The sequence below is a fragment of the Ovis aries genome, chromosome 7, assembly GCF_016772045.2.
Source record: "Ovis aries strain OAR_USU_Benz2616 breed Rambouillet chromosome 7, ARS-UI_Ramb_v3.0, whole genome shotgun sequence".
NCBI lineage: Eukaryota > Metazoa > Chordata > Mammalia > Artiodactyla > Bovidae > Ovis > Ovis aries.
In genome coordinates this window covers 35,484,745-35,512,427 of record NC_056060.1, presented here as the reverse complement: position 1 = coordinate 35,512,427, position 27,683 = coordinate 35,484,745, and the positions used below count along the sequence as shown (strand labels likewise).

Genomic DNA, 27,683 nt, shown 5'->3' with positions numbered 1-27,683 from the left:
GTTTAAGGGATCATTTGTCCCCTCCAGCCACCCCTCTCCTTGTTTGCTTCCTGCAGGAGGGCTTTAACCAAGTCTGTGGTTTCTCCTTTTCCAGGAAAAGCTTGAGAACTACGACTTCACCAAGTTCCACTCGCTGAAGCCCAAGCTGATTGAGGCCGTGGACAACATGCTGACCAACAAGATCTCGTCACTGATGAACCTCATTAGCCAGGAGGAGATGAGCATGCCCCCGCCGCTCGTGCAGGGTGGCGCCTTCGACGGCACGGCCGAGAGCCCCTTCAACCAGGGCTACGGGGAGGGCGCCAAGGAGGGTGCCGATGAGGAGGAGTGGGTCGTGGCCAAAGACAAGCCCGTCTACGACGAGCTCTTCTACACCCTGTCACCCATCAACGGAAAGATATCAGGCATCAACGCCAAGAAGGAGATGGTGACTTCCAAGCTGCCCAACAGCGTCCTAGGCAAGATCTGGAAGCTGGCTGACTGTGACGGTGATGGCATGCTGGACGAGGAGGAGTTCGCGCTGGCCAAGCACCTCATAAAGATCAAGCTCAGTGGCTACGAGCTGCCCAGCAGCCTGCCCCCCCATCTCGTGCCGCCCTCCCACAGGAAGTCCTTGTCCAAGGCCGACTAAGGGGCAGACCACACACAGGGAAGGCAGTGTGGGGCGGGAATCAGGGCAGCCTGGGCCTGAGGCCCACCCTGTCACCAGCTCACTGAGTGACCCTGGGTGATTCACTGCCTGCCCTGTGCCTCAGTTTCCCCATCTGTAGAATGGGAAGAGCAGACATTGGACCCTAGATCAGGTCCTTTTACCTTAAAATTCCCTGAGTTTCTATTAAAATATTGGGGAGAGGGGATGGATATGAAGTTTGAAGGGTCGAGAACAAAGGGAGATTCCAGGAAGGCTTCCAGGAAGTCCTTGGAAGCCTGGAGAAACTCGGATATGGAATCCCAGGAACCACAGGGAGTGAGCCAGGGGCACTGCTAAGCTCCACTGGACTGTTCGTTGTTATGAGCCCAGCTCTCCCTCAGAGAACAACGGGAGGCAGCAAAGACCAGCTTATTTATTTTGTTCCCTGCTTTATTTAGAGTGAAAAAAACACAAAAAACAAAAAAACAATAGCAGAGGTTTCTGTTCTCTCCAAACTATCTACCAAAGAGAAGAGGGCTGCTCTGGCTTAGAGGGGAGGACACACCTTGTCTGCATGTTCCCGTCCCTCTGCTGGCCCACGGCACAGGCAGCCAGGCCACAGGGAGTGTCCCCCACAGCATCCACTGGCCAGCCTTCCCAGGGCTCCCCCAAACCCAAAGCCTTCCCAGCAAAGTTGTATTTGGTTAGGAGTTTGGAACTCACAACCTTTACTAACCACTGGCGAGATTTCTAGTATTCTAGTCACGTTGAAATCTGAAGATGAGCTTTACTTGTCTGTCCAATAGTTTGTAGCAAAGATTATCATTTAAACTAGAGGAAGAAAAGAGGTGGCTTTCCCCAGTCCTCAGTTAGCGTGGTCCCATGTCTCCAAGGCTCCTTGGTTGATGGCAGGATTTAAATTCAGCAAAAACATGGCTTGGTGCATGCACTGTCCTGGCCCTGTGGACGCAAAGGGAATGAGGGGCCTGCCCACCCTCACGGGCTATCAGGTGGAAGAGGTCGGTCTACTAGTGTTAGAAACTATTTTTATAACAAGAAAATGGGCATTTTTATCATGTCCAGTTTTTTAAATACAGTTTCTGTATAAAAGATAAAGGCCTTTATGCAGAAACAAGAGGGAATCTCTCATATAAAGCCTATTCTTCAGAATCTGTGTGGTTCATACCACGGATGCCCCATGAGGCAGGGTTTGGGCACTTAGCTATACATCAGCTCCTGAGTGTTCTCTCTCCCAGGGCCCCTGTGTGAATCTCTCTGGACCACTCACCCAAACGCCTGTGACCAGTGGAGATCAGCCTCTATGTGGGCTCCAGATGCGGGATGCAGGTGGCTTTCCATCACCATTACTTATGCAGTAAAAGAGAGATGGTATTTCATCACTATTGTGATGGCCACATAGCCTGGAACCAAAAATGAAGGAAATCCAAACAGTCCCACCCAAGTCTTCCCAAAACCACATTTTTCCCCCCCCTGATGTTATCAAGGGCAGAACTGCAGATTTAAAGACATTTATTTTAGAGAAACATTAACCCAGTTGCCAGCCCTCATGCTCCCTAGCTTACTTTCTAAATAATTTAGCTTTAAGAGAAGTAAATACATAACATGGATTTAGTCTTAATGAGCACTTTTAAACTAATTAGACACATAGAAAAGAGACATTTGTAATTCCAGTACTGTAATCTGAGCGGATGGTTCTGCAAACACCTGAGGACCACCCAGGCATGTAAGCATAGTTGATTCCAGCAAAGGACAAGATTGAGAGAGAAGGAGAGAGAGTTCATTTGTCCAGAGGTTTGGAGATGCCAGAGTTAGCTGATTTCCACTCAGATTGATCTTGCTATGTTCAGCTGTCATGTAAAGATAAATATATACACATATGTCCCGTGAGTATATATTTTTAACACTTATTAATGTGTGTATATGTAGATTTTGTCTATATACTGACATAGAGGAATATTGTTTTAGAGGAGCTGGAGAGGAGGTTTCTGATGCTATGAGGATAGAAACATCTCATGGGTGATCCCCACCCCACCACCCCATGACCTTGGCAGATTATCTGTCAGCTAAATGCTGAGAAAAAAAATGAAGAAAAAGGAATTTGCATGTCCATTTTTGTTAATATCTTCTTTTAAAACCTGAAGTCACCCATCGTGAAAAGTTGATTGGAAAGAAAAACACTGGAAACTATTAGGAATGGCAGCCAAGTGAGGACCCTTATCTCCTCAGGACCTGCACAGAGTTCCTTGAGTCTGGATCCAAAACACCTGTTACCCCCTGACCGTGTGCAGCAGGGCTGGTAGCACAGAGCCCTCAGGATCTGGACACCTTGGCCGACTGTGTTGTCCTCCCTGTACCACCTGGCTGTCTAAGAACGCCCTCCCTAGAGCACTTATGGATGGCTGGGGGTTGGAAGCAACTGAACTCTAGAACTCTCAGACTCTCCATGCTGTCCATGACTCCACAGAAGAAAACCTAAGAATCTCAAGTCTGTTTTGTGTACAGCTCATGATCACAGAGTACAGCTCTGAGGCCACATGCTGATGTCCAGCCTGCTTGGCGTCCTGCGTCCTCACTGCATGCTTGGATGGCCTGGGGTGGGGCCACTCTTCGTGGGGAGGGCCGTGCATTCAGTTGGCTTTTGCTTCGCTGGGGCTGAACTGGCTTCTCTGGAACACTTGTCATCGTGCAACAGTAACACCTGGATTGGGGGCTGTGGCTCCTCCCATAGAGCGGTGGGCCTTAAGGAGTTGGATTCTTATTCCATATCATGGGACTGGTGTCCAGGTGGGTCCGCATGTGAGAAGAAGCCAAATGCCTTGCGCTCTCCTCCAACCCCCACCCCACTTACAGACCCACAGGAAAGGCCTCAGCAGAGCCTGGCCTGACTGCTCCAACCGTGGCCTGGCCTGACTGCTCCAACCGTGGCCCTTCACTGTGTCCACTGGGTCTCAGTAGCCGCCCCTGTAAAACACTGGGAATGTCTTGTACTGGAGTCCACCAGGTAGGATGGGGTTTAACCACCAGAGTCATGGCTTAACAGCCACCACCGGGACCTTTCCACTTTGCAGCTCTGCCCTTTCCTGATGCCCAGAGCAATGCCATGGACAGATTGCCTTGGAGATAAGCAAAGCGTTTAAAGAGGCACTGTTTATTTCCTCCATGGAATGTGGCAGAAGAGTAACTTTCTTAGGACAGACAACCACTGAGTTTTTTTCCAGATAAACATGGGCCGAATTTGAGTGTACCAGGCGACATGTTAATTAGCCAAAAAATGCTATTAATACACAATGCTTCTATTTTTTTTTTTGTAATCTTGTTTCAAAATGTCAAAAAAAGACAGTCTACTTATCAATAAACTTCTGAAAAAAGTCACTTTTCCCCATTGGCTCTGGTTTTTCAGTGACTGTGTGCCAGTTGTCTTGGGAATAAAGCAGGCATCCCTTGGAACCATTCTGAAACACAGCAGAGGAGTTAAGGGATGGGCGTGCCCCTTGGCACACCATCCCTGTGACCCTTGTCTCTTCCTGCATGTTCTCTAGGTGGGAGATGGGGGCTTCTTCAGCAGGAAAGCAGCTCCATCTGATGTGGGCAGAGGCCAAGTCTGGAAGCAGGCACTGAAGGGGGTTTATGCACCGACCAAGAGTGACTGGAAGCCAAGACTGGAAGGGACCGTCGAGGAGACTCTTCTGAGGCTGGGGACGGGGCATCACTGAGCACTCAGGAGATGGCTTCTCTAGCACTGAGGCTGGCCGGGCACCTGAGGGTACCGTAGTGCTAGGGTACAACCCCTGGCTGGCTGGCACTGCTCCTGCCTCTTGCCATGCCTAGCAGGTGCCAAGCACCCATAGTAGACTTCTGCAGCTTTCACACTGGCTTCCACCTACCCTTTTAGTGATCCAGACTGGATTTCCTTTTGCAGGCCACTCTACTTCCCCACCGTCAAACTGAACAGTGAAGTTTGGGGAGATAGATCCTACTTCTTTCCAGGATGGATCCTGGTTGACTGAGCCAATTAGAGTATTTCATCCACCTGGTCACAGAAATGGTTCAGAAATTGACATGTGATTATGAGAGGTCCCTCAGACTTCTATTCCAACTCTCAGGAAGATGTTCTCTCTCTTCTGAACCGTGCAGTTCAAAGAAGTGAGCCTATTGGTACAACATAAATAGCTTTGAGAGAAGAGCCCAGTGGTGCTGGAGGATTTAGGCTGGCAGCAACTACCCCATGGAGCATGAAGATGAAGGGGGCATTGAGAAAGGCAAAGGAAATCCAAATCTCTGGTGGCATCATTTGAGCTGCTGGATCAAACTTCACCTAAAGTCCTCCTCCTGCCAGACTTTCCAGTTACATGGACCAGTATGTTACATTTATATTGTGTGAACGCATTTGACTTGAAACTTCAGTTACTTGCAACACAAACATTCCAAATCTGTACTAACCAACAAGATTCTGACCAGGGGCTGTAGTCAGTCACAGCCCAAGAGAAGCTGGTCCTGGTATCATGTGCAGTAGCTTTATTACAGTTGAACTTGGGGAAAAAGAAGAGCAGTTTCCTAGCAACCTACCCAACAACCTCAAATACAACCATCTCTGTTGAGATCTGTGTACAAAGGGCCATGCGGCTCCATCCTGTCCTCTGGTGCTCACATCACATGGGATGCCTGGGCCAAGGCTCTTGATGGGAGATGAAACAAAATTATAGAGGGGGACTTCCTAGAAGGAAAGGATTTCTTTTTAATATCAAAAATTATAATTGTACAATATTGAAAAATATAGAAAAAATACAATTATTGGAGGAAAATTGCTCTACAGTATCATGTTGGCCCTTGCCACACATCCACCCAAATCAGTCACAGGTGTACATGTCTCCATCCTGAAACCCGTCCCATCTCCCACCCCATCCCACCCCTCTAGGTTGAGCTCCCTGTTTTACACAGCAAATTCTCACTTGCTCTCTGTTTTACACATGGTAATGTATGTGTTTCTATGCTATTGTCTCAATTCGTCCCACTCTCTCCTTCCCCTACTGTGTCTGCAAGTCTGTTCTCTGTGTCTGCATCTCCCTTGCTGCCCTGCAAATAGGTTCATCAGTGCCATCTTTCTAGATTCCATATGCATGCATTAATATATAATGTTTGTTTTTTCTCTGACTTCACTTTGTATAACAGACTCTAAGTTCATCTACCTCATTAGACTCAGATGCATTCTTTTTATAGCTGAGTAATATTGTATATATGTACTACAACTTCTGTATCCATTCATCTGTCAGTGGGCGTCTAGGTTCCTTCCATGTCCTTGCTATTGTAGAAAGTGCCGCAACAAACATTGGAGTACCTGCGTCTCTCACTTGTGATTTTCTCAGAGTGTATGCCCAGGAGTGGGATTGTTGGATCATATGGTAGTTCTATTCCTAGATTTTTAAGGACTCTCCATACTGTTCTCTATAGTGGCTGTGTCCATTTACATTCCCACCAACAGTGCAAGAGGGTTCCCTTTTCTCCATATCCTCTCCAGCATTTATTGTTTGTAGATTTTTTAAACGATGGCCATTCTGAAAGGTGTGGAGGTGATTCCTCATTGGAGAAGATGCTTGAGAGTCCCTTGGACTGCAAGAAGATCCAACCAGTCCATTCTGAAGGAGATCAGCCCTGGGATTTCTTTGGAAGGAATGATGCTAAAGCTGAAACTCCAGTACTTTGGCCACCTCATGTAGAGTTGACTCATTGGAAAAGACTCTGATGCTGGGAGGGATTGGGGGCAGGAGGAGAAGGGGACGACAGAGGATGAGATGGCTGGATGGCATCACCGACTCTATGGACATGAGTCTAAGTGAACTCCGGGAGTTGGTGATGGACAAGGAGGCCTGGTGTGCTGTGATTCATGGGGTCGCAAAGAATCGGACGGACACGACTGAGCGACTGAACTGAGCTGAACTGAATAATGAGCAATGCTGAGCATCTTTTCATGGGTTTGTTGGCCATAGGAAAAGTTTTTAACTGGGGCTGATATGAGACTGTGGAAGCTGGGGTGCAGAAGGGACATTCAAAGCTGAGAGAAGAACTGATGCTCAGATGTGAGCAGGAAGCTCTGGTCCCCATCTGGCAATGGGGAGTCTTGCTCTGTGAAGGCATGGTGGGCTGGGCATAGGCTGATGTGGAGACAGGGTGCTGAGCTGGGGACAGTGATGGGGACCTGCAGGGGCAGTGGGAGTAATCGGGTGGGGGTGCCCTGTGGAGTGCCTACTGGTGGGGCACAGCAGTGACATCTGCTGGTGCCTGCCTGGACCTAGGGCTGTGGGCAACGAGGAAGCTCAGGTTCATCCCAAGTGCTGGGAAGCCACTCAATGGTAAGAGGGACCTCCCAGGGGGAGGACAACAAGGAACGAGGCTCCTCTTGGATACAGGGAACCTGCCCCCAACCCCACCCAAGGGCAGCATGCCCCTGACTCCCAGCCACAGGCCGAGGTTCAGGTATAATGGATCCCATGCAGCTCTGAAGGGCAGGCTGTGTCCACTGCCCCTCTCACTGGCCTGGACTGTGAGGGATGCCTCCCTCAGGATGGTGGCTGGGCTTCAGGGTGGATGAATCTAGATACACAGCCCAGCCCCATGACTGTAAGCAGACAGTCCTGTGAAGCCACCTGAATTAGAACTTGCTCTGCTTGTGCCGTGCAGTCCACAGTTGCAGCAGGAGGTGGAGGGTTGCAGAGGGGCTGGCTGGCTCCCCGAGCCTTGGGCCCAGCCAGAGCCCAGGGAGCACAGGTGCTGGGGCCCCAAAGAGTGAGCACCGTGTCTCTGACTCTGGAGGAGATTCTTTCATTCCCACAGGCAGGCTCTGCAGGTGTGGGTTACCCCTTTTCAGGGGGAGCCTCCTTTAGAAAGTGGCCCCCAGGTGGAAGGGACCCCGTCATGCAGCCCTGGTCTGGGTTGGGTGTGTTTCCATCAAGCCTGGGAAGCCCAGCCCTGATCCAGCGCTTCTCTGTGGTCTGTGCTGAGTCAAGGGTGTGAGGGCTGTGGCCCCACAGGCTCACTCCCATCTCCGGCCCTGCAAGTGCTCACAGAGAGGCCCTGCTGGAGTGCAGAAGGGCAGCCTCAGCCTGGGGTGTGGGTGCAGAAGCTCTGATCAGAGGCTCTTGAGCCCAGACTGCAGCGCCCTCATGGAACTCCCACCCGAAGCCAACTCGAGACCAGCCCGTTGGCCTCTTGTGTCTTGGACACCAGGACTCCACCCGATACTGAAGGCCTTAGCCCCAGGGAGATGATGAAGGAGGAGACCCTGGAGCATCGATCTGGAGCATTCTTGAGCCACCCCCTCTGGGCCCAGGCCACGCCCTGTGGCAGGTGGGAGGACAATGCCGGCTGTGTGCCGTCACCCCTGCCTCGCTGGCCCAAGAGGAGGGCCGTGGCACTACCCCAGCCTCAGCCTCAGCCTCAGCCTCAGCCTCTCTTGATGTCTCTCCCTCCCCACCCAGCCCCTGCTATCCGCCATCTCCGACCATCCAGCCAGGTCTCCTCTCAGGGCCTGGACATCAACAAGGTGAGCAATTTCTTTTTTCCTTCCACCTGCCCTATTCATCCCGAGCAGCAGCAGCAGAATGCAGTGGCAGGGGAAACCTCTGGCAGCAGGAGCTCTAGAAGAAGAATCTGGAAAAGCAGGTGGGCCACTGAAGTTCAGGGCACCAACCAGGAGCCCAAGACCTTACCTGGCCAGATCCCAAGCTGCCCCCACCCACCACACTTGGGGCAGTCTGGCAAGGAGGGGGTCCCCTGTCCCAGGGAGTCATCAGAATCCACCTTCCTCCCCCAGCTTCCAGGCCCGCAGTGTCTCCAGCTTAAGGAAATATCCAGTGGCCCCTCATCCCCAAAGGGCTCCAGGCTTGCTGGCCAGTGAGCCCCACAACCCCCAGCAGTTCCTTGGTGCTACAGGGCCCCTGAAGCGGGAGTCCAGCCGCAGACCCCGGGCTGGCTCTCCCGGTCCAGCCCCGCCATGGACTCTGCATACGAGATGGGCCACATCCGCAAGCTGCAGGCACGGCACATGCAGGTGCAGGAGAAGACCTTCACCAAGTGGATCAACAGTATCTTCCAGCGTGGCCGGGTGAGTGCAGCTGGGCCCGCCCCACAGCTGCCTCCACTGTGCCCCGGCTCCCTGGCAGGTGGACCCAGGGGGCCAACAGTGAGCTCCGCTGGCTAAGGCCAGTGATCCTTCCTCCAGGCTGGGGCTCTAGGTTTCACTGCCCTGGTCCTGGGATGGAGCAGACAAGAGAGGCTGGGCTGACCCTGTGCCTGTTCCTCATCCCCTCCCAGGTGGGCATCGAGATCCACAACCTATGCACAGAGCTGGCTGATGGCACCCACCTGCTGCGGCTGCTGGAGCTCATCTCAGGGGAGGCCCTGCCACCCCCCAACCGGGGCCGCATGCGTGTCCATTTTCTGGAGAACAGCAGCCGAGCTCTGGCCTTCCTCAGGGCCAAGGTGGGCCCTGGGGAGAGGGCTCCTGGCCTTGGTGCTGGGGTGGGCGGTGGGGACAGGCCGGATGAACGGATCATCTTTCCTGGGCTGGCCACAGGGCCGAACGGAGGGTCTAGAGCCGGAATCCAGGAGGAGCAGCTGGGATACAGAGTCCAGGAAGCAAAGCCCTGCTTTGCACAGTTCTCCCGGCTTAGAGAGCACCCACCCGGCTGGAGCTGGAACAACCATTGTCCCCAGTGGGCGGGAATGCAATCTGCCTTTGCCTACAATGAGAGATTGTGGAGTCTAAGTTGAAAGATTCAGTACACTCTTAACCTTCTCTTTTCATAAAGGAGGAAAATATTTTTCAGGCAAGGCCCATGAGCAGCTGGTCAGCAGATCTTAGATGTGAGGGTCAGACACGGGAAGAGCCTCAGACACTACTGAGCCAGGCAGGGAAGGGAGGTGGTGTAGGGCTGCCTGGGAGAAGCTGGACTAGACAGCCGGGAGGGGCCTCCACAAACAGGAGGGATCCTGAGAGGAAGGGACAGCCCCAGAGAAGTCATCTCTAAAAGGAGAAGAGAGCTCCAGAAACAGGGATCCTCATGGCCCATGTCAAGGGGCTGTGCAGGGGTCATTTATATTGAGAAGCAGGAATTGGGGGGCCTGGGGGCTCCTGGCTTCAGATACTGAAGCATGAGGTAGCTGAGTCTGGAGGATGTGAAGTTACAGCTGAAACTGGCTGGGCTGAGCCTGAGTCCTGGGATGTGGATCACAGGCAGCCCCTTGGGAGCCTAGCATGCTGGAGGGAGGCCAGGGAGGTGAGAAGCCAGAGCAAGGGATGGAGCACCGTGGTCCCTAGACTCGTGGAAGAACAGAAAGCTGCCAGCCACGCAATGCCAGCCTACACTACTTGGTCCCAGGGCCAATGGCCTGTGAGCCTATCACCTCCTCTCCAGAACCTCAGGAAGGTGCAAGCCCTGTAGCGCTTGTCAGAAGCTACTCAGCACCCTTCAAGCTCAAAGTCATAATGTGTCACAGATATATAGCCTAGGAAGGTGACAGCCTTGTCTCCACTATTGCTTGGAAAGCCTGAGCTTGCCTGGCCTTGGGCCTGCCAGCTTCTCCCCTGGGGATCTCCTGGGTCAGGACAGACAGAACCCCTCCCGTCCAGCAGCCAACCCTTTGGTTACTATGAGTCTTCTCTAGTACACGGGCTTTGTGGCTGAGGTCAGAAAAATATGCCCACAGGTGCCAATACCCCTCATCGGGCCAGAGAACATCGTGGATGGAGACCAGACGCTCATCCTGGGACTCATCTGGGTCATCATTCTGCGTTTCCAGATTTCCCACATCTGCCTGGACAGGGTATGTCTCAGCCCCCGTGCCCAGCTGCCCAGCCCTGGCCTCCCCTCAGGGCCCTGGGGACAGAGCAGTTCCACCTGACCGTTTGGATGCCCACAGCGGACCCTCTGCATCCGCACAACTACTATTCACTCTTCAGTCGCAGGCGAAGGATTCAGAGTGTCAGAGAGGTTGTCATGTGCGGAAGTAAGAACTGTTCATAGATTTATGGGCTTCAGGTTGGGTCTGGGACAAGTCATTTACTAGTGAAGGGGGGCCAAGGTGCCTGCCCACCACCCGCCTTTCACTGCTAATTTATTGTTTTCTACTTGCCATTGAAACCCTGTAACGTTCATTACCCTCTAATGTACTGTTGGGAGAAACAGAACATTCAGAGGAAGCCGAGCTCTGAAGGTTTCCAAATCCTCAGGATCCTGAAAACCAAAGAGATGGTTCCTCATCTTCCTCCATTCTCTCTCTGATTTTCCACAACTGGGTCCAGAAGAGTGAACACATAAAGGTCCTTATACAAATGTTCATAGTTTTATGGGTTCCAAAACCCCACCTAAAACTCAATCCCAGTAGGTTAGGAAAGCCAACTTGGAGCATGAAATTTTAAAGAAAAGAAGCCACAGATTTGGCTCAAATCCAGGAGGACCCTTGACACCCATGATGGGATTGTGACCCCCAGGAAAGCAGGGGCCTTGCCTGCCTGCATCCCCAGGGCCTAGCACCCATGTGGTGAATAAGTGGATGGATCAACTTCTAACTGACCTCAAGCCCTTCCAGGAAGCCACGCTCCCCTCCCCACCCCACTAAGCCAGTTCCAAGTGCCCCTGCCACCCCTTCCCTTGGGGGCAGCAGGTCTACATTGTCCCCTGACTGGCCACCAACTGGCCAGCTGGCTCTCTCGTCTGCAGCCAGCTCAGGCCCTTCTCCCTGCGAAACTCAGATGTGTCTGGGACCAGGCTAACCCCATGCCCATACATGCTCACCCCTAGAATCATTCCTGGCTCACGTCTGCCAGCCTAACCCAGCTGCTCAGGGTTTCTGGGCTGGCCTGGCTCTGGTAGAGCCCAATCCAGGCCCTGAACTCCTTCCCCACCCCTCCCTTGTGCTGCTGCGTACTAGTCCCTGCTATCCAAGCTCCCAGGCCCAGAGGACGGGGAAGGGAGTATAACCTGCTGTGCTTTGATATTCTGAGTTTTGGGGTTTTTTTTTTTGGAGTATAGTTGCTTTACAAGGTTGTATTATTTTACGCTGTACAGTGAAGCAGCTATAAGTATACATATATCCCCTTTTTTGGATTTCCTTCCCATTTAGGTCACCACGGAGCAGTGAGTAGAGTTCTTGTGCTGCACAGTAGGTTCTCATTAGTTATCTGTTTTATACATAGGAGCATATATATGTCAACCCCAATCTCCCAAGACATTCTGAGTTTATAAACAAATTGGTGGAAGGATTGGAAGAAGGGAGTTCAGTTCAGTCACTCAGTTGTGTCCAACTCTTTGCAACCCCATGAACTGCAGCATGCCAGGCCTCCCTGTCCACAACCAACTCCCGGAGTTTACCTGGACTCATGTCCATTGAGTCGGTGATGCCATCCAACTATCTCATCCTCTGTCGTTCCCTTCTCCTCCTGTTCTCAATCTTTCCCAGCATCAGGGTCTTTTCAAATGAGTCAGCTCTCTGCATCAGGTGGCCAAAGTACTGGGGCTTCAGCTTCAGCATTAGTCCTTCCAATGAACATCCAGGACAGATCTCCTTTAGGATGGACTGGTTGGATCTCTTTGCAGTCCAAGGGACTCTCAAGAGTCTTCTCCAACACCACAGTTCAAAAGCATCAATTCTTTGGCCCTCAGCTTTCTTAATAGTCCAACTCTCACATTCATACATGACCACTGGAAAAACCATAGCCTTGACTAGATGGACCTTTGTTGACAAAGTAATGTCTCTGCTTTTTAATATGCTGTCTAGATTGGTCATAACTTTCCTTCCAAGGAGTAAACATCTTTTAATTTCATGGCTGCAATCACCATCTGCAGTGATTTTGGAGCCCAAAAAAGTAAAGTCTGCCAGTGTGTCCACTGTTTCCACATCTATTTGTCATGAAGTGACGGGACTGGATGCCATGATCTTAGTTTTCTGAATGTTGAGCTTTACTCCAACTTTTTACTCTCCTCTTTCACTTTCATCAAGAGGCTCTTTAGTTCTTCTTCACTTTCTGCCATAAGGGTGGTGTCATCTGCATATCTGAGGTTATTGATATTTCTCCCAGCAATCTTGATTCCAGCTTGTGTTTCTTCCAGCCCAGCATTTCTCATGATGTACTCTGCATAGAAGTTAAATAAGCAGGGTGACAATATACAGCCTTGACGTACTGCTTTCCCAACTTGGAACTAGTCTGTTGTTCCATGTCCAGTTCTAACAATTGCTTCCTGACCTGTATACAGGCTTCTCAAGAGGCAGGTCAGGTGATCTGGTATTCCCATCTCTTTCAGAATTTTCCACAGTTTATTGTGATCCACACAGTCAAAGGCTTTGGCATAGTCAATCAAGCAGAAATAGATGTTTTTCTGGAACTCTCTTGCTTTTTCCATGATCCAGCGGATGTTGGCAATTTGATCTCTGGTTCCTCTGCCTTTTCTAAAACAAGCTTGAACATCAGGAAGTTCATGGTTCACGTATTGCTGAAGCCTGGCTTAGAGAATTTTGAGCATTACTAGCATGTGAGATGAGTGCAATTGTGCGGTAGTTGGAGCATTCCTTGACATTGCCTTTCTTTGGGATTGGAATGAAAACTGACCTTTTCCAGTCCTGCAGCCACTGTGGAGTTTTCCAAATTTGCTGACATATTGAATGTGGCATTTTTACAGCATCATCTTTCAGGATTTGAAAGAGCTTAACTGAAATTCCATCACCTCCACTAGCTTTGTTTGCAGTGATGCTTTCTAAGGCCCACTTGACTTCACATTCCAGGATGTCTGGCTCTAGCTGAGTGATGAAGAAGAGAGAAAAGGAGAGAGAAAAAGGAGACGGGGACTCCAGGGTGTGAGGGGCAAGGCAGAGGGTGGATGGAAGGGGAGGACCACCAAGGGCAGGACAGGGACAAGGAACAGAAGGCAGGGAAAGAAGTGGAGCCCGGAAGGAGGCGGGAAAGAAGCACTGAATAAAAGAGGGATGGGATGGGTGGCGGGAGGTGAGGGGAAATGTGCAGAAACCAAAAGCAGCAGAATGAGAGAGATGATCAAGGAGACAGAAACCAGCTGTAGGTGGTCATTCCCCGGTCTGAAGAAGCCCTTGTGTGAGGGAGGCCTTGTGAGGCAGACAGATGGGCTCTGCATGTCAGAGATTTCTAGGTCAAGAGAGACCCTCCCCTAATAGCCGGGGAACCCCAGGCAGTTTCCTGACCCCTCTTATTGCACATGCTGTGCTTCCTTAGAATGTAAGTACTAACAGTGCCTACTTCTGGGGGCTGTGCTGGGTGGAGAGCCACGTGTGCAGGCCTGGTGCCTGGCTGGCAGAAAGCCCATGGTGACCTGGAGTCGGTCTAATGAAGCCCAAACCCAATTCCGTGTGGCCTAGGGTTGGTTAAGCACAGTGCCCGGCCCAGCCGAAAGGCTGGACAGGGATTTCTCTAGTGGTCCAGTGGCTAGGACTCTGCCCTCCCAATGCAGGGTCATGGGTTCGATCCCCAGTCAGGGAACTAGATCCTATATGATGCAACTAAGGGTTCACATGCTATAACTGAAGATCTCAAGTGCCACAGCTGAGACCTGGTGCAGCCAAATAAGTAAATATTTTAAAAGGAAGGAAGGCCGAGAGAAATGGGAGCTACCACTGCTGTTGTCACCAATTGTGACTCAAAACCAGCTGCTCAGAGGTGACAACTTTCAGACTGCCCAACTTCTTTGTAAGGACAATCTTTCTCTCGCACCCCCAATCCTTGCCCAGCACAAGTAACAGTAAGCACAGTCAGACGCTCTGAAGGACAGGCCGTCCACACCGCCTCCAGGTGGGGGAGCAGGATTGCACTTTGCCCAGCCTGCCTCTCACAACGACCTGTGGCCTCTGCAGCCTACCCGCCTCCCACCCCATCCCTGAATGGTGACCACTGTCCTGTCCTTCCAGGAGGAGTTTGGGGTCAGCGCAGCCCTCCTGTCTGCCAAGGAAGCTCTGCTGGTCTGGTGCCAGCGGAAGACTGCCAGCTATGCCAACATCAACATCACGGACTTCTCCCGCAGCTGGAGTGACGGGCTTGGCTTCAGTGCCCTCATCCATGCCCACAGGTGGGCATGTGGGAGGGGACCCAGCACCTCCAGCCCTGGCTGGCCTGAGGCAGGCCTCTGCTTCCTTCTCAGAGGCCTTCCACCCGCTGAGCTAACTGCTCCAGGACTTGGGTCCTCAACCCACCCCATTATCCCATATCCTTCTGGCCCCTTACACTGGGCACAGAGGTAGAGACACTGACCCTGAGCTCCTGGTCTGTGATACCCCTCCCCTCTTCCATAGAACTAGCCAGGTTTGCCTTTGACCCCTGCCTTCCTCTACTCTCTGTGTCCCTGATTCTCTTTTCAGTCCCCTCTCTGGGGGGACCTGTCCCTTTTGGATCTTCCCCCCGCTACCCAGGAGGCTGAGCCCCAAGCAAAATTAACCCTCCCCTCTCCCAGTCCTATTCCTTCAACCAGGGCCTTAGATCATCATCAGGGGGAAGCTAGTGCCCAGCAAGGTGGGAATGACCCTCTTAACAAGTCCACATAAAGCTGAGCAGTCCCTGACTCTGGTGAAGAGCTCTGCCTGCTCTCTGCCTAGGCCAGACCTGCTTGACTACAGCTCCCTGCGTCCCGACCGCCCGCTGCACAACCTCCGCTGTGCTTTCCATGTGGCTGAGCAGGAGCTGGGCATTGCGCAGCTGCTGGATCCAGAGGACGTGGCAGCCCTACAGCCCGACGAGCGCTCCATAATGACCTACGTCTCCCTCTACTACCACCACTTCTCCCGCCTGCACCAGGAGCAGACCGTGCAGAGGAGACTCGCGAAGGTTGGGGACAGAGGGAAGATGGCCTTGAGGAGAGGCGGGGCGAACATGGGCTCCGGAGTCAGCACACCCTGTGCCCTTTCCTCCCTGTGTGACCTCGGCCACATCATCTAACCTTACGGTGCTTCATCTGTAAAATGGGAATGATGATGCCTGGGTAACACACGATTGATTCTGGGTAACAGAGGGCTGCTGGGAGTGCTCAGGGAGCATAAGCAGACTTCCTGGCATTCAGGGAAGCCGGTGAGCAGCACTCTCCCTGCCCCTCCCACTCCCTCTCGGCTCTTAGGTTGTTAAGCTCCTAAGGGGATTAAAAGGCACAGAGAGCTGGACTCTGCAAGGACAAGCACGGGGCAGCTCTGCTGGGCCGAGTCCATGTTTCTGGGGGGCTTTCTTACCCTCTGGGCACGATGGCAGAGGCTGAGGCCTGGGAGGGCTATTCTCAGGGTTGGTGTCTCAGCTGGGAGTGGGGGAGGTGATCCAGGCCAAAGTCTCTGAGTTGCCTTAGGGGTGTGGGGGCCTCAGGGGAGGGAAAGAAGAGCACCTCCAGTGTTGAGGCCAAACGGGGTAAAATAAGATGGAGGAAGGCAGGACGGGAGCCCGCTCCCAGGTCTGAGTGTGGAATGGAAGCAGACCTGCTTCTCGGGGGGCTGGGAGCACCCCCACTTCAGCGTATCTTCACCTGAGAGCAGGAGCTACTGTGCGCCTAGGCAAGCCTGGCTGGCACTCAGCACCCGAAAGGGGAAGGCCTCCAGGACCTGGAAGCCAGGGTGTGCCCCCCAGGTGCTGATCTGAGCCCTTCCCATGCCCTCCACCAGATCCTGCTTCAGCTGTGGGAGTCAGAGGTGCTGCAGACCCAGTATGAGGAGCTGGTGGCTGACCTGCTGTGCTGGATTGCAGAGAAGCAGGTGCAGCTGGAGGCGCGGGATTTCCCAGACAACCTGCCGGCCATGCGCCAGCTACTGGTGGCCTTTACCTCCTTCCGCACCCAGGAGAAGCCACCGAGACTGCAGCAGCGAGGGGCCACGGAAGCCCTGCTCTTTCGGCTGCAGACAGTCCTCCGAGCCCAGAACCGCAGGCCCTTCTTGCCACCCGAGGGCCTGGGCCCTGCAGAGCTGTCCCGGTGCTGGACAAGCCTGGAGCGGGCAGAGGCCTCACGGAGCCGGGCCCTGCAGCAGAGGCTCCTACAGCTAGAGCGGTTGGAAACCCTGGCCCGGCGTTTCCAGCGTAAGGCAGCCCTCCGGGAGAGCTTCCTAACAGACACGGAGCAGGTGCTGGCCCGGGCCGCAGCCCCGCCGGCCAGCCCGGCCATGGTGGAAGCAGCCGCCCAGAGGCTGAGCATGCTGGAGGCCAGTATCCTGCCCCAGGAGGGGCGCTTCCAGGCCCTGGCTGAGATTGCGGACATCCTCCAGCAGGAGCGCTACCATGGTGGGACAGAGGTAGCCAGCAGGTGAGTCCCGGGCATGGGACAGTCTTCAAAACATGCTAAGCCCTTCCTACCATGCCCTTCTCTTTGCAGATGCCCGCTCCTGGTCACAGAGATGGGGGTGATTTATGGGGTTGGGGCTCCCTTTTAAAAGATCTATCTCTTGGGAATTCCCTAAAGGGAAAGAAAGTGAAAGTGAAGTCGCTCAGTCATGTCCAACTCTTTGGGACCCCATGGACTGTAGCCTACCAGGCTCCTCTGTGCATAGGATTTTCCAGGCAATAGTGCTTCTCCAGGGGATCTACCCGCCCCAAGGATCGAACCCAGGTCTCCCACGTTGCAGACAGACGCTTTACCTTCTGAGCCACCAGGGAAGTCCCTGGCAGTCCAGTATTTAGGACTTGGTACTTTTACTGTCAGAGCCCAGATTCGATCCCTTGTCAGAGAACTAAGATCTCGCAAGATGCGTGGCGCAGCATAAATAAATAAATAAAAAGATCTAGCTCCCACTGATGCCTAAAATTCCAGCCTCTGTAATTGATCCCTTTGGTAAAGCACTATTCTTTCCAGATAGCCTCTTATTGATTTATTCACTAAAATTAAGCATTTATTGAGTGTCTGTTATGTCCTAAGTACTATTCTAGGTGTTGGAGATTTAGCAGTGAAGAGGGCAAATAAAAATCCCTCCCCTCATAGAGCTTGCATACTACTAAGGAAAACAGAAACATATATAGTCTGTGAGACAGGGATTTTAAAAGATAATAAAGCAGAATAGGGGCATATGAGGTGCCAAGGTGGGCAGAGGGAGTTATACTGAGTGGTCAGAGGAGGTTTACTTTTGAACAAAGACCACCCACTCAATGGACATGAGCTTGGGTGAACTCCGGGAGTTGGTGATAGACAGGGAGGCCTGGCGTGCCGTGGTCCGTGGGGTCTCACAGTCGGACACAACTGAGCAACTGAACTGAAAGATGAGAAGGAAGCGAGAAACCATACAGATATGATGACGGACTATATACTAGGGCAGTGTCCCAAAGGGGCACCTGCCTGGCACGTTTGAAAAATAATGTGGGAGCCAAGTAAACAAGTTGTAGTTGAGGTCAGGGAGGTATGGAGGCCAGGGGTGGTGGCAGAGATCCTGCTGGACCCTGCAGGACACGGTAAAGACTTGATTTTTACTCAGAAGAAGATAGGAAGTCACGGCAGGACTTGAGCAGGAGTGACATGATCTACCTTTTATTTTACAGCGATCATTCTGGCTGCCGTGACAGGAGTAGACTGAAAGGACAAGGGCAGAAGCAGAGGCAGTCAGGAAGCCACTGCAGTGGTCACTTAGAATGATAGAGAAGTGGAGGCGATGACAAATGGAGGGGTTCTGCATTTATTTTGAGTCCAAGGGAATTTGCAAATGGATGAGAAGTGAGATGTGAGAAAGTGAGTCATCCAGTTCCTGGCCAGGGCACTGGGAAGGATGGAGTTGCAGTCACCTGAGATGAGGACTGGAAGGAAGGCTTGGGGGTCAGAGGAGGCCTGAACCTCCCAGACTCTCCTTCCAGTTTTTCCGCCTGTTTCTAAAAGGCAGGGACACTGCCCCTACCACTCCAGATTGGGATGCTCACAGCCCCAGCCACAGTACTCAGGTTCCTCCAGTACAGACAAGCCCCCCACCACCAACTGTGGACCCCAAGCTTCCCTGCCACGGCCCAATGGACACCACCCTTATTCTCACATCCCCCAGGCAGCTGGAGATCACCCAGCGCTGGGAGCGGCTCCTCCAGCGGCTCCAAGGGCAGAGGAAGCAGATAGCGGGCATGCAGGCTGTGCTGAGCCTGCTGCAGGAGGTGGAGACTGCCTCCGACCAGCTCAACGAGCTGCAGGTGGGCCCTGGACCAGTGGACCCCCGGGGGAACATAGCAGCGTGCACCAGTCCTGGCACTCACGGGGACCCAGCACTGGGTCACTGGGACGTTAATGACCACTCATCTGTCCCTGGCCAGGTGCTGGTCAGCTCCATGGCCTGTGGGCAGAAGCTGACAGAGGTAGAGAGGCTGCTGCAGAGGCATGACCTGCTGGAGGCCCAGATCTCAGCCCTTGGAGCCCACGTGAGCCATCTGGGCCACCAGACGATGAAGCTGGACTCTTCCACGGGCACTGCTGTGGAGGTGCTGCAGGCCAAGGCCAGGGCGCTGGCCCAGCTCTCCCAGAGCCTCACGTCTCTTGCCAGGTCCAGGTAAGAGCCCACCCAAACTCCTCTACCCTCTCCACAAACTTTTCTGTAATCCAGATTACCTCCTGCCCAGGTTTAAACAGTGCTGCCTGGTGACTTCCTCTAGCCTGACCCTGGTCTCCTCTGTTGAGTGATCCAGGGACAGGAGAGCTCCTGTCTAAGGGGAGGTGTCTGGGCCTGGTGGGGAACCCCTCCCCGAGCCCCATCACTGCCTGATCCCCTCTGTGGCCCTTGCTGTCCCTCAGGCGGGCTTTGCTGGAGCAGACGCTGCAGCAGGCAGAGCTCCTGCACAGCTGTGAGGAGGAGGAAGCCTGGTTGAGGGAGCATGGACAGCTGGTAGAGGATGCATCTCTGGGCCCGGATCTCAGCCAGATCGCAGCGGCCCTGCAGAAACACAAGGTGCCCTCTACCTTGCATCCTGCCTCTTCCCCTCTCCTTGCCATCCATCCCTTCCCTCACCCAGCTTCCTCTGTGCTCCTCCAGGCCCTGCAAGCCGAGCTCCATCGCCACCAGGCCGTGTGTGCTGATCTCGTGCAGAGGGGACGCAACCTGGGAGCCTGCGGGCCCCCGACGCAGCAGGATCCCTGGGAGCGGGCTGAGGCGGTGCAGAGCATGTGGCAGCGGCTCTGGGCCCGGATGGATGAGCAGGGCATGAGGCTGCAGGCAGCCCTGTTCGTCCAGCAGGTAGCAGGGCCGTGGGAGCTAGCTGGCCGGGCAGGGAGTGCAGGGTCAGCGCATGTGTGCCCAGCCTACCCTCCTCCTCACAGTACTTCACGGACGTGGCAGAGGCAGACTCATGGCTTCAGGAGCAGCGGTCTGCACTGGAGAGTGCGTCCTTTGGACAGGACCAGCGGTCTGCACTGGAGAGTGCGTCCTTTGGACAGGACCAACGGTCTGCACTGGAGAGTGCGTCCTTTGGACAGGACCAGGTAGCCACCGAGGCCCTACTGCGGCAACACCTGCGTCTGGAACGCTCTGTGCGCACCTTTGGGACCGAGCTGCGTCGATTAGACGAACAGGCACAGGTGGCCACAGCCCAGGCAGCACTCCTGGTACGTAGAGACAGGACAGGGACCCAAACCCGTGGGCCCCCGACCCCAAATGCACATTACGCCCTTGACCACACAGCGGGTGGAAATGAGATGGCCTTTGTGGCCCCTGACGTGCCTTCCCTTGGGGTTGGAGGTGCCCACTCCTCAGCAGCATCTCCCCTGCTGCCCTAGCCCAGAGTTAGTAGAGTACTGTCTGCCCATGGTTGGAGGACATCAGAGGGTGGTTAGGCATTGCTCACTTCGCCCACAAGTTCCCAGGCATTGACCAGTTTCCTCCAGCAATGTCCCTTTTCTTTGACCACCGGGCCTAAGGTGTCCTTTCACCCTTCAGCCCTATTTGGCTCTCTCTCCTGACTAGGCCTTTTTAGGCTTTGGGTGGCCAAATCACTACCCCAGACTGCTTTCTGAATCCCCTCCCTCAGTTTATTGAGCCTCCAGTTTAAAAAAGGAAAAAAAAAAACCACATACCTACATGTTGGGCAGGATGGTTCAGGTCTCTGAGGGTACGCAGTTTCTTTCAAGAAGCTGTACATGTGGCTCAGGATGTGTAAATCACAGCCCTCAGGTCCTACACTCACATTTGGTCCGTCTGCCCTCATCCCACGACTGAAGCGACTTAGCATGCACACACCCTCATGCCGAGGAAGCTCCATGTCCTGGGTGCCTGCAGACCAGCAGCACAGGTCCTCGTGTCTTGGAAGGGGGCCTGGTGGCATAGTCGGTACTGATCACCAAGACCAGACTACCAGGTCTGAAAGTTCTGTGGTTCTAACTTAGCTGAGGTTGAGCTATCTCTTTTCCTTTGCATTTATTCCCTGGACTGTATAATCAACAATTTTTGAAAATAGAACCACAACGTGTTAACAGTAGTCTGGTCCAGCCCCCTCTCTTTACACATGAGGTAACCAAGGTTCATAGAGGCCAAGTTATTGCCCTCACAGCTGCTGGGGCGGTTGCCCAGCTCCTGTCCAGGGCTGAGACAGCCCTAGCCCTCTCCCTCCCTGTGTGGCTGTAATGTGTAACTCCTGGCGCTTGCGTTATATGGACACATGCTGCTTTTGGTATTGCTTTCCTTCTGTACTATGTGGCCGCCTTCTCCAGTCCAAGTTGTTTAAATGAATGATGGGAGGCGCCTTATCCTTCTTTTCTGGCCTCTACTGCCCAGCCAGCCCTGGCATTGATAGAAGGCTTAGTTCTAATCTCTGGCATTTCAGACCCTTGCTTTGCCCAGTGGTGGTAGGGAGGTACAGAGATGCCCCCTCTCCTGTGTGTGGGGAGTCACTTTGGCAGCTAAGCAGAGCCTTCCCTCCTCCATACAGAGGGAGCCCCCAGAAGGCTGGAGCAGAACTGATGGAGATGTCACCAGGAGACCTCAGGATGGAACCCAGATTTTAGCACTGCGGGGCAGCCCTCAGGTCAAGACAAGCTCCATCTACAGAGGTATAAGGCCAAGACCCCACATGGGCACCTTAACAGAGCATCAGCAATCTGTGTGGCTCTCGGGGGCATCCAAAGACTGAAGGGAAGAAGTTAAGGAGAGGAGGAAAGATATGAAACTGCCTGAAATTCTGAGTCTTCCTTTGTTCCCCTCCCTTTCCAGTCTTTCTCTGTGCCTCTTCCTTTTCCTCAGCCTCTGAGTGGCCAGCCCGGCTGCTGCTGCTGCAATGTCTGACCCCTGCCCGGGGCCAGAGACACAGAGGGACAGAGATCCCCCATCTGGAAGGCCAGCCTGGGCTCCCCGTGACCCCTCTATGCCCCAGCTCCTGCCACCAGAGCCACTTTCCCTCCCCCTCTGCAAATGCTCACCAGGCTCACCTTGCCCTTGAAATCTTTCCCAACAGCCCCAGCCTGTTCTGGCCGTCTTCCACCCCCTGGGCCCCCACAGTATTCATTTCACACACCGCACATTCTGCTTATCCATGCACAGTCCTGGGAAGTGTCCTAGGTCTGTGGGCGTAAGGCCTTCAGGAGCTCAGGAAGCTCTGGCCCTCATCCTCCTCTGGCCTGCAGGGCTCCTGGCACAGGGCTGAGTCATGAATAATCCCCCCCACCATCCCCACTGGCCAGCTCCTGGCTCAAGAAGAGGCACAGGGCCGGTGCGGCCCTGAGAACCTGTGTTCCCACAGGCACACGCTTCACCCAGCTCCTGGGAGAGGCCCAGCAGCCCCCACGCCAGATGGACCCCGACGCCCCAGGGGGCTGCCAGGCCACAGTGCCCCTCAGGCACATCATGGGACAGGAAGCTCAGGTACAGCTGCTGGCCCACCCTGCCAAGCCTTCTGCTCCTTGCTGGGAGCCCTTTCAGACATGCTGACCTCTGTCCTGTGGGCACAGGTGGTGTCTGCCCTGAGCTCTCCGAAGATATGCCAGAGAAACCCGGGGGCCTGGCTTGAGGTTTTCTGCCACTCTGGTCCATGGGGCACCCAGAAGATGGCCCTCCCAGATGAGCCTGACCCTGGCTTTGACCCCAACACCATCCTCCAGACGCAAGACCGCTTGAGCCAGGACTATGAGGGCCTGCGGGCCCAGGCAGAGGTAACAGTCCTTGTTCATGGAACATTCACTCCCTTAGTCTGGATCCTGGGCTGTGAGCCCAGGGACAGAGCAGTGACAGGACGCGTTCCCTGCCCTCGAGGAGCTTGGGTCAGGGCAGAGAAGGTGTGAAACAAGTCATTAGCCGGATTTGGGTGCAACGGGAGCACGACGGGAGGCCAGGTGAGGGCGGGGAACCAGGGGAGGCATCTCTGCGGGATGGACGTTTAGGCGGAGACTTAACGAGAAGCTGAGAGCAGGTGAGTCAGGAGCATGGCAGGGGGAGATGGTGGGGAAGAGTGTTCTGAGCAGGACCTGGGCAAAGGCAGGAAAGAGGCCCAGTGGAGGAGGAGGACCAGGGTGCCTGGAGCACAGCGGGGAGGCCTGGGAGCAGTTAGAGGAGAGCCTACAAAGGGAGGGGCGGGTAGCAGGGCCAGACCCAGGGAGAAGCGCAGATTGTACCCAAGAGCGAAGGGTGTGAGTAGGATAGGAGAAACGAGCACGCTCTGCCGGGCCCTCTGCCAGAGGGTGGAGGGCCCAGCAGTGGGACAGGGACTGTTTCTGGGCCTGGCCTTGGCCTCTGCGGGTTGGGAGGTGATGGGGGACCTGCTCTCAGCGCCGCATGGCAGGCGCTGGCCCTCACCCCAGCCTCTGGGCTGGCCTCTCAGCGCCGCAGGGCCCAGCTGGAGGAGGCGGTGGCCCTGTTTGGCTTCTATGGCTCATGTGGGGAGCTGCAGTCCTGGCTGACCAAACAGACAACGCTGTTGCAAACGCTGCAGCCTGAGGCCAACAACTTGGAAGTCATGCAGCTCAAGCATGAGGTACCTTGCTGCTGAGGGGGTCTTGCCTGCTTGGCCCTGCTGCTCTGGGGATCCCTGTCCTGCCCCCTCCTCACTCCTCCTGCCCCTCCCATATTCACTCCTGTGCCCCAGTGCTCCGTGTCAGCCGTGGGCCTGTCTGCGAGGAGGGAGAGGAGGATTTGGCCTTGAATTTTTTTTTTTTATTGAGATATAATTAGCATATAACACTGTATTTTTTCAGGTATAATTAGATGTCGTATATGGCAAAATGACCACCCTTTAAATCTAGTAACATCCACCAGCATACATGCACAGTAACAAAAGCTTCATTTTATGACTATAAGTGTGTGCCTCTCACCCATCTCACCCACTCCCCATGCCTCCCCTATGGCAACCACCAATCCATTCTGTGAATCTGTGAGCTTGGGTTTTTTTTAATCACATATATAAGTAGGATTGTATGGTATTCGTGTTTCTCCATCTAACTTATTTCACTTAGCATGATGCTGTCAAGGCCCATCCGTGTCATCCTGAAGGGCAAGATTTCAGCTCTTTCTTGGGGCTGAATAATATTCAGTGCTCACGTGCATGTGTGTGTGCACGTGTGTGCGTACGTGTGTGTGTGTGTGTGTGTGTGTGTGTGTGGCATTTTCTTTGTTCTTTCATCCACTGATGGACACTTCGGTTGTTCCCACACCTTGGTTTTTGTAAATAATGCTGCAGTGAACATGGAGGTGTTTTTTGGAGTTAGTGTTATTTTCTTCAGATAAATACCCAGAAGTGGAATGGCTGGATCACGTGGTAGTCCTATTTTCCACTTTTTGAGGAACATCCATACTGTTTTCCATAGTGGCTGTACTAATTTACATTCACACAAGAAGTGCACAGGGGTTCCCTTTTCTCCACATCCTCACCAAAGCTTATTTATTGTCTTTTTAATAATAGCCTTTCTAACACGTATGAGGTGATATCTCAGTGGTTTTAATTTCCATTTCCCTTAGGATGGTGATAAGCATCTTTTCATGTAACTCTTGACCATCTGTATGTTCGCTCCTTTTAAAATTGTATCATTTGGGTTTTTGCTATTAAAATGTGTACGTTCTCTGTACATTTTGGATATTAACCTTCTATCAGATGTATGATTTGCAAATGTTTTCTTCCAGTCTCCCATACCATAGGTTGCCTTTTCACTTTGTTGATGGTTTCCTTTGCTGGGCAGAAGCTTTTTGGCCACTTGTTTATTTTGGTTTTTGTCACTTTGCTTTTGGTGCCAAATCCCCCAAAAAAATCATTACCAGACCAATGTCATGGAGCTTACCCCACTATGTTTTCTTCTAGGAGCTTTATGATTTCAGGTCTTACATTCAAGTCTTTAATCCATTTTGTGCTTATTTTTATGTATAGTATTAGAAAGTGTTCCAGTTTCATTCTTTTGTAGGCAACTGCCCAGTTTCCCCAACACTATTTTTTAACAGACTGTCCTTTCCCCAATGTATAGTCTTTATAACTCCTTGGTCATAAAATTAATTGACCATATATGCATGGGTTTGTTTCTGGGCTATCTGTTCCATTGATCTATAGGCTGTTTTATCCCAGTACCATACTGTTTTGATTTACTATGCCTTTGTTAATGAGTTTGAAATCAAGGAGCATAATGCCTCCAACTTTGTTCTTTCTCAAGATTGCTTTGTTTGTTCGAGATCTTTTATTGTCCCATACAAATTTTAGTCTTCCAGTCCTTAAGCACAAAATATCTTTCTGTTTGTTTGTGCCTTCTTTGATTTTTTTCATCAATGTCTTATAGTTTTCAATGAACAGATCTTTCACCTCCTTGGTTAAATTTATTCTTGTGCTGTGCTAAGTTGCTTCCGTCATATCTGACTCTTTACAACCCCATGGACTGTAGCCCACCAGGCTCCTCTGTCATGGGATTCTCCAGGCAAGAATACTGGAGTGGGGATCCAGTATTTCCTTCTCCAGGGGATCTTTCCCACCCAAGGGCCAAATCCACATCTCTTGTGTTTCCTACATTGGCAAGCAGGTTCTTTACCACTAGCGCCACCTGGGAAGCCCAAAATTTATTCCTAAATGTTTTATTCTCTGGAGTGTAATTGCAGATTTAATTTCTATACACTAATAAGGAACATGGAGAAGGCAATGGCACCCCACTCCAGTACTCTTGCCTGGAAAATCCCATGGACGAAGGAGCCTGGTGGGCTGCAGTCCATGGTGTCGCGAAGAGTCGGACCCGACTGAGCGATTTCACTTTCACTTTTCACTTTCTTGCATTGAAGAAGGAAATGGCAACCCATTCCAGTGTTCTTGCCTGGAGAATCCCAGGGACAGGGGAGCCTGGTGGGCTGCCGTCTATGGGGTCGCACAGAGTCGGACATGACTAAAGCGACTTAGCAGCAGCAGCAGCAGCAATAAGGAACTATCAGAAAGAGAAATGAAGAGAACAGTCCCATTTTCAATTGCATTCCCAAAGAATAAAATTAAAAAATTTATTTTAGGTATTTTATTCTTTGGGATGTAATTGCAAATGAGATTCTTCATTTCTCTTTCTGGTAGTTCCTTATTAGTGTATAGAAATTGAACATATTTCTGTATATTGATTTTTGTATACTGCAACCTTACTGAATTCATTTATTCCAACAGTTTTTTGGTGGAATCTTTTTAAATTTTATTTATTTACTTTTGGCTGTGCTGGGCCTTTGCTGCTGCTCAGGCTCTTCTCTAGTGATGGCAGATGAGAGCTACTCTCTAGTTGTGGTGTTCAGGCTTCTCATTACAGAGCCTTCTCTTTTGTTACCAAGTGTGGGCTCCAGGACACGTGGGCTTCAGCAGTTGTGCATGTGGGCTCAGCTGTGGCTCCTGGACTCTCGAGAACACCAAGTGTGGGCTCCAGGACACGTGGGCTTCAGCAGTTGTGCATGTGGGCTCAGCTGTGGCTCCTGGACTCTCGAGAACAGGCTCAGTAGTTGTGGCACGTGGACTTAGTTGCCCCATTGGCATATGGGATCTTCCCCAAGCAGGGATTGAACCCGTGTCTCCTGCATTACCACGTGGATTCTTTAGGGTTTTTATATATAAAATCTTGTCATCTGCAAATAGTGACAGTTTGACTTCTTCCTTTCCAATTTGGATGTCTGGTCTTGAATTTTTAAAGGGCTCTCCCAGCCCTTTAAGGACACAGACCCCTGTCCTTCCAGAGGGATGCAGCTCAAACATCTCTGTAGCAGTGCATATCTGAGGTCATTCCTAGTACTAAGGGGACTGTAGGAAGAGAAAAGGCCCCCTCCAGGCCTGGAATCTCCTTTCCCCAGAACTTCCTCACTGCCCTGGATGTGGGAAGAGGCCTCTGGACTGAGGTTAACAGCTCCGCTGAGCAGCTGAAGCAGAGGTGTCCTGGAGATTCCCCTCAAATCCAGCTACAGCAGGAGGAACTGAGTCAGAGGTAAAAATGGAGAGAGAGTGCTGCTGAGTGGAGAAGGCTGGCTAGTGCCCAGGCCTGAGTACCTGCTTACCTGACTCCTGAGATGCCAGTAAGAAAGACTAGAGGCGTCAGGGATGGGAAGAGAGGGAATGGGGATGGCCAGCCTGCCAGCTCTTGTCACGCAAGCCTTGACCAAGGCCCCAGGATGGATGGGGAGGTGTCCCTGTGGCATGACATCCCTGAGATAACCCTGTTCCCTCGGCCCAGGTGGGAACAGCTGGAGGCCCTGAAGAAAGAGAAGGAAACTCAGCTGGTGTGCACAACACACGTGTGCAGTTTTCTGCAGGAGTGTGGGTCCACTCGGGTCCAGCTGCAAAACCTGATACTCCAGCTAGAAACCCTGGAGCTGGGGAACTCAGAGGATGGCCACCATGTTCTGCGAGTGGGCCAGCAGAAGATGCTGGGGCTGGAGAAAGACATTCGCCACCTGCAAAGGGCGGCTAGCAAGTATGGCCAGGATTCAGCACAGCAGAGCCCTGAGCAGGGCTCTGGAATGGGGAGAAGGGCAGAAACTGAGGTGGGAGGATGGGAAGGGTATGCCATCGGAAGGGCAGGGCACAGATTGGGAAACAGTGTGAGAACATGCTCATGGTGAACGAGAGAGCCACCCATGCTCGCTGCCCCTCCATTGAGGGTGAGGGGCCAGTTCAGAGTTGCTACCACTT

General features: G+C 52.7%; 2 protein-coding genes across 2 annotated transcripts in view; both read left to right on the top strand.

The window, feature by feature from the left end:
- EHD4 (EH domain containing 4) overlaps positions 1-4,024 on the top strand; it is an 86,104-nt gene extending 82,080 nt beyond the window's left edge. The window contains exon 6 of the mRNA XM_004010473.5: positions 95-4,024. Coding sequence (XP_004010522.2) covers positions 95-631 — 537 coding nt within the window. The 3' untranslated portion in view covers positions 632-4,024. The remainder of the gene's footprint in view (positions 1-94) is intronic.
- The window catches only part of SPTBN5 (spectrin beta, non-erythrocytic 5), a 55,521-nt gene continuing 31,076 nt past the window's right edge, over positions 3,239-27,683 (top strand). The window contains exons 1-17 of the mRNA XM_042253022.2: positions 3,239-8,750; positions 8,960-9,127; positions 10,355-10,471; positions 14,579-14,736; positions 15,260-15,488; positions 16,304-16,935; positions 18,650-18,788; positions 18,909-19,141; positions 19,384-19,537; positions 19,622-19,822; positions 19,906-20,190; positions 21,510-21,630; positions 22,317-22,438; positions 22,525-22,725; positions 23,391-23,543; positions 26,849-26,979; positions 27,226-27,465. Of these exons, the coding sequence (XP_042108956.1) occupies positions 8,640-8,750; positions 8,960-9,127; positions 10,355-10,471; positions 14,579-14,736; positions 15,260-15,488; positions 16,304-16,935; positions 18,650-18,788; positions 18,909-19,141; positions 19,384-19,537; positions 19,622-19,822; positions 19,906-20,190; positions 21,510-21,630; positions 22,317-22,438; positions 22,525-22,725; positions 23,391-23,543; positions 26,849-26,979; positions 27,226-27,465 (3,395 nt within the window). The 5' untranslated portion in view covers positions 3,239-8,639. The remainder of the gene's footprint in view (positions 8,751-8,959; positions 9,128-10,354; positions 10,472-14,578; positions 14,737-15,259; positions 15,489-16,303; positions 16,936-18,649; positions 18,789-18,908; positions 19,142-19,383; positions 19,538-19,621; positions 19,823-19,905; positions 20,191-21,509; positions 21,631-22,316; positions 22,439-22,524; positions 22,726-23,390; positions 23,544-26,848; positions 26,980-27,225; positions 27,466-27,683) is intronic.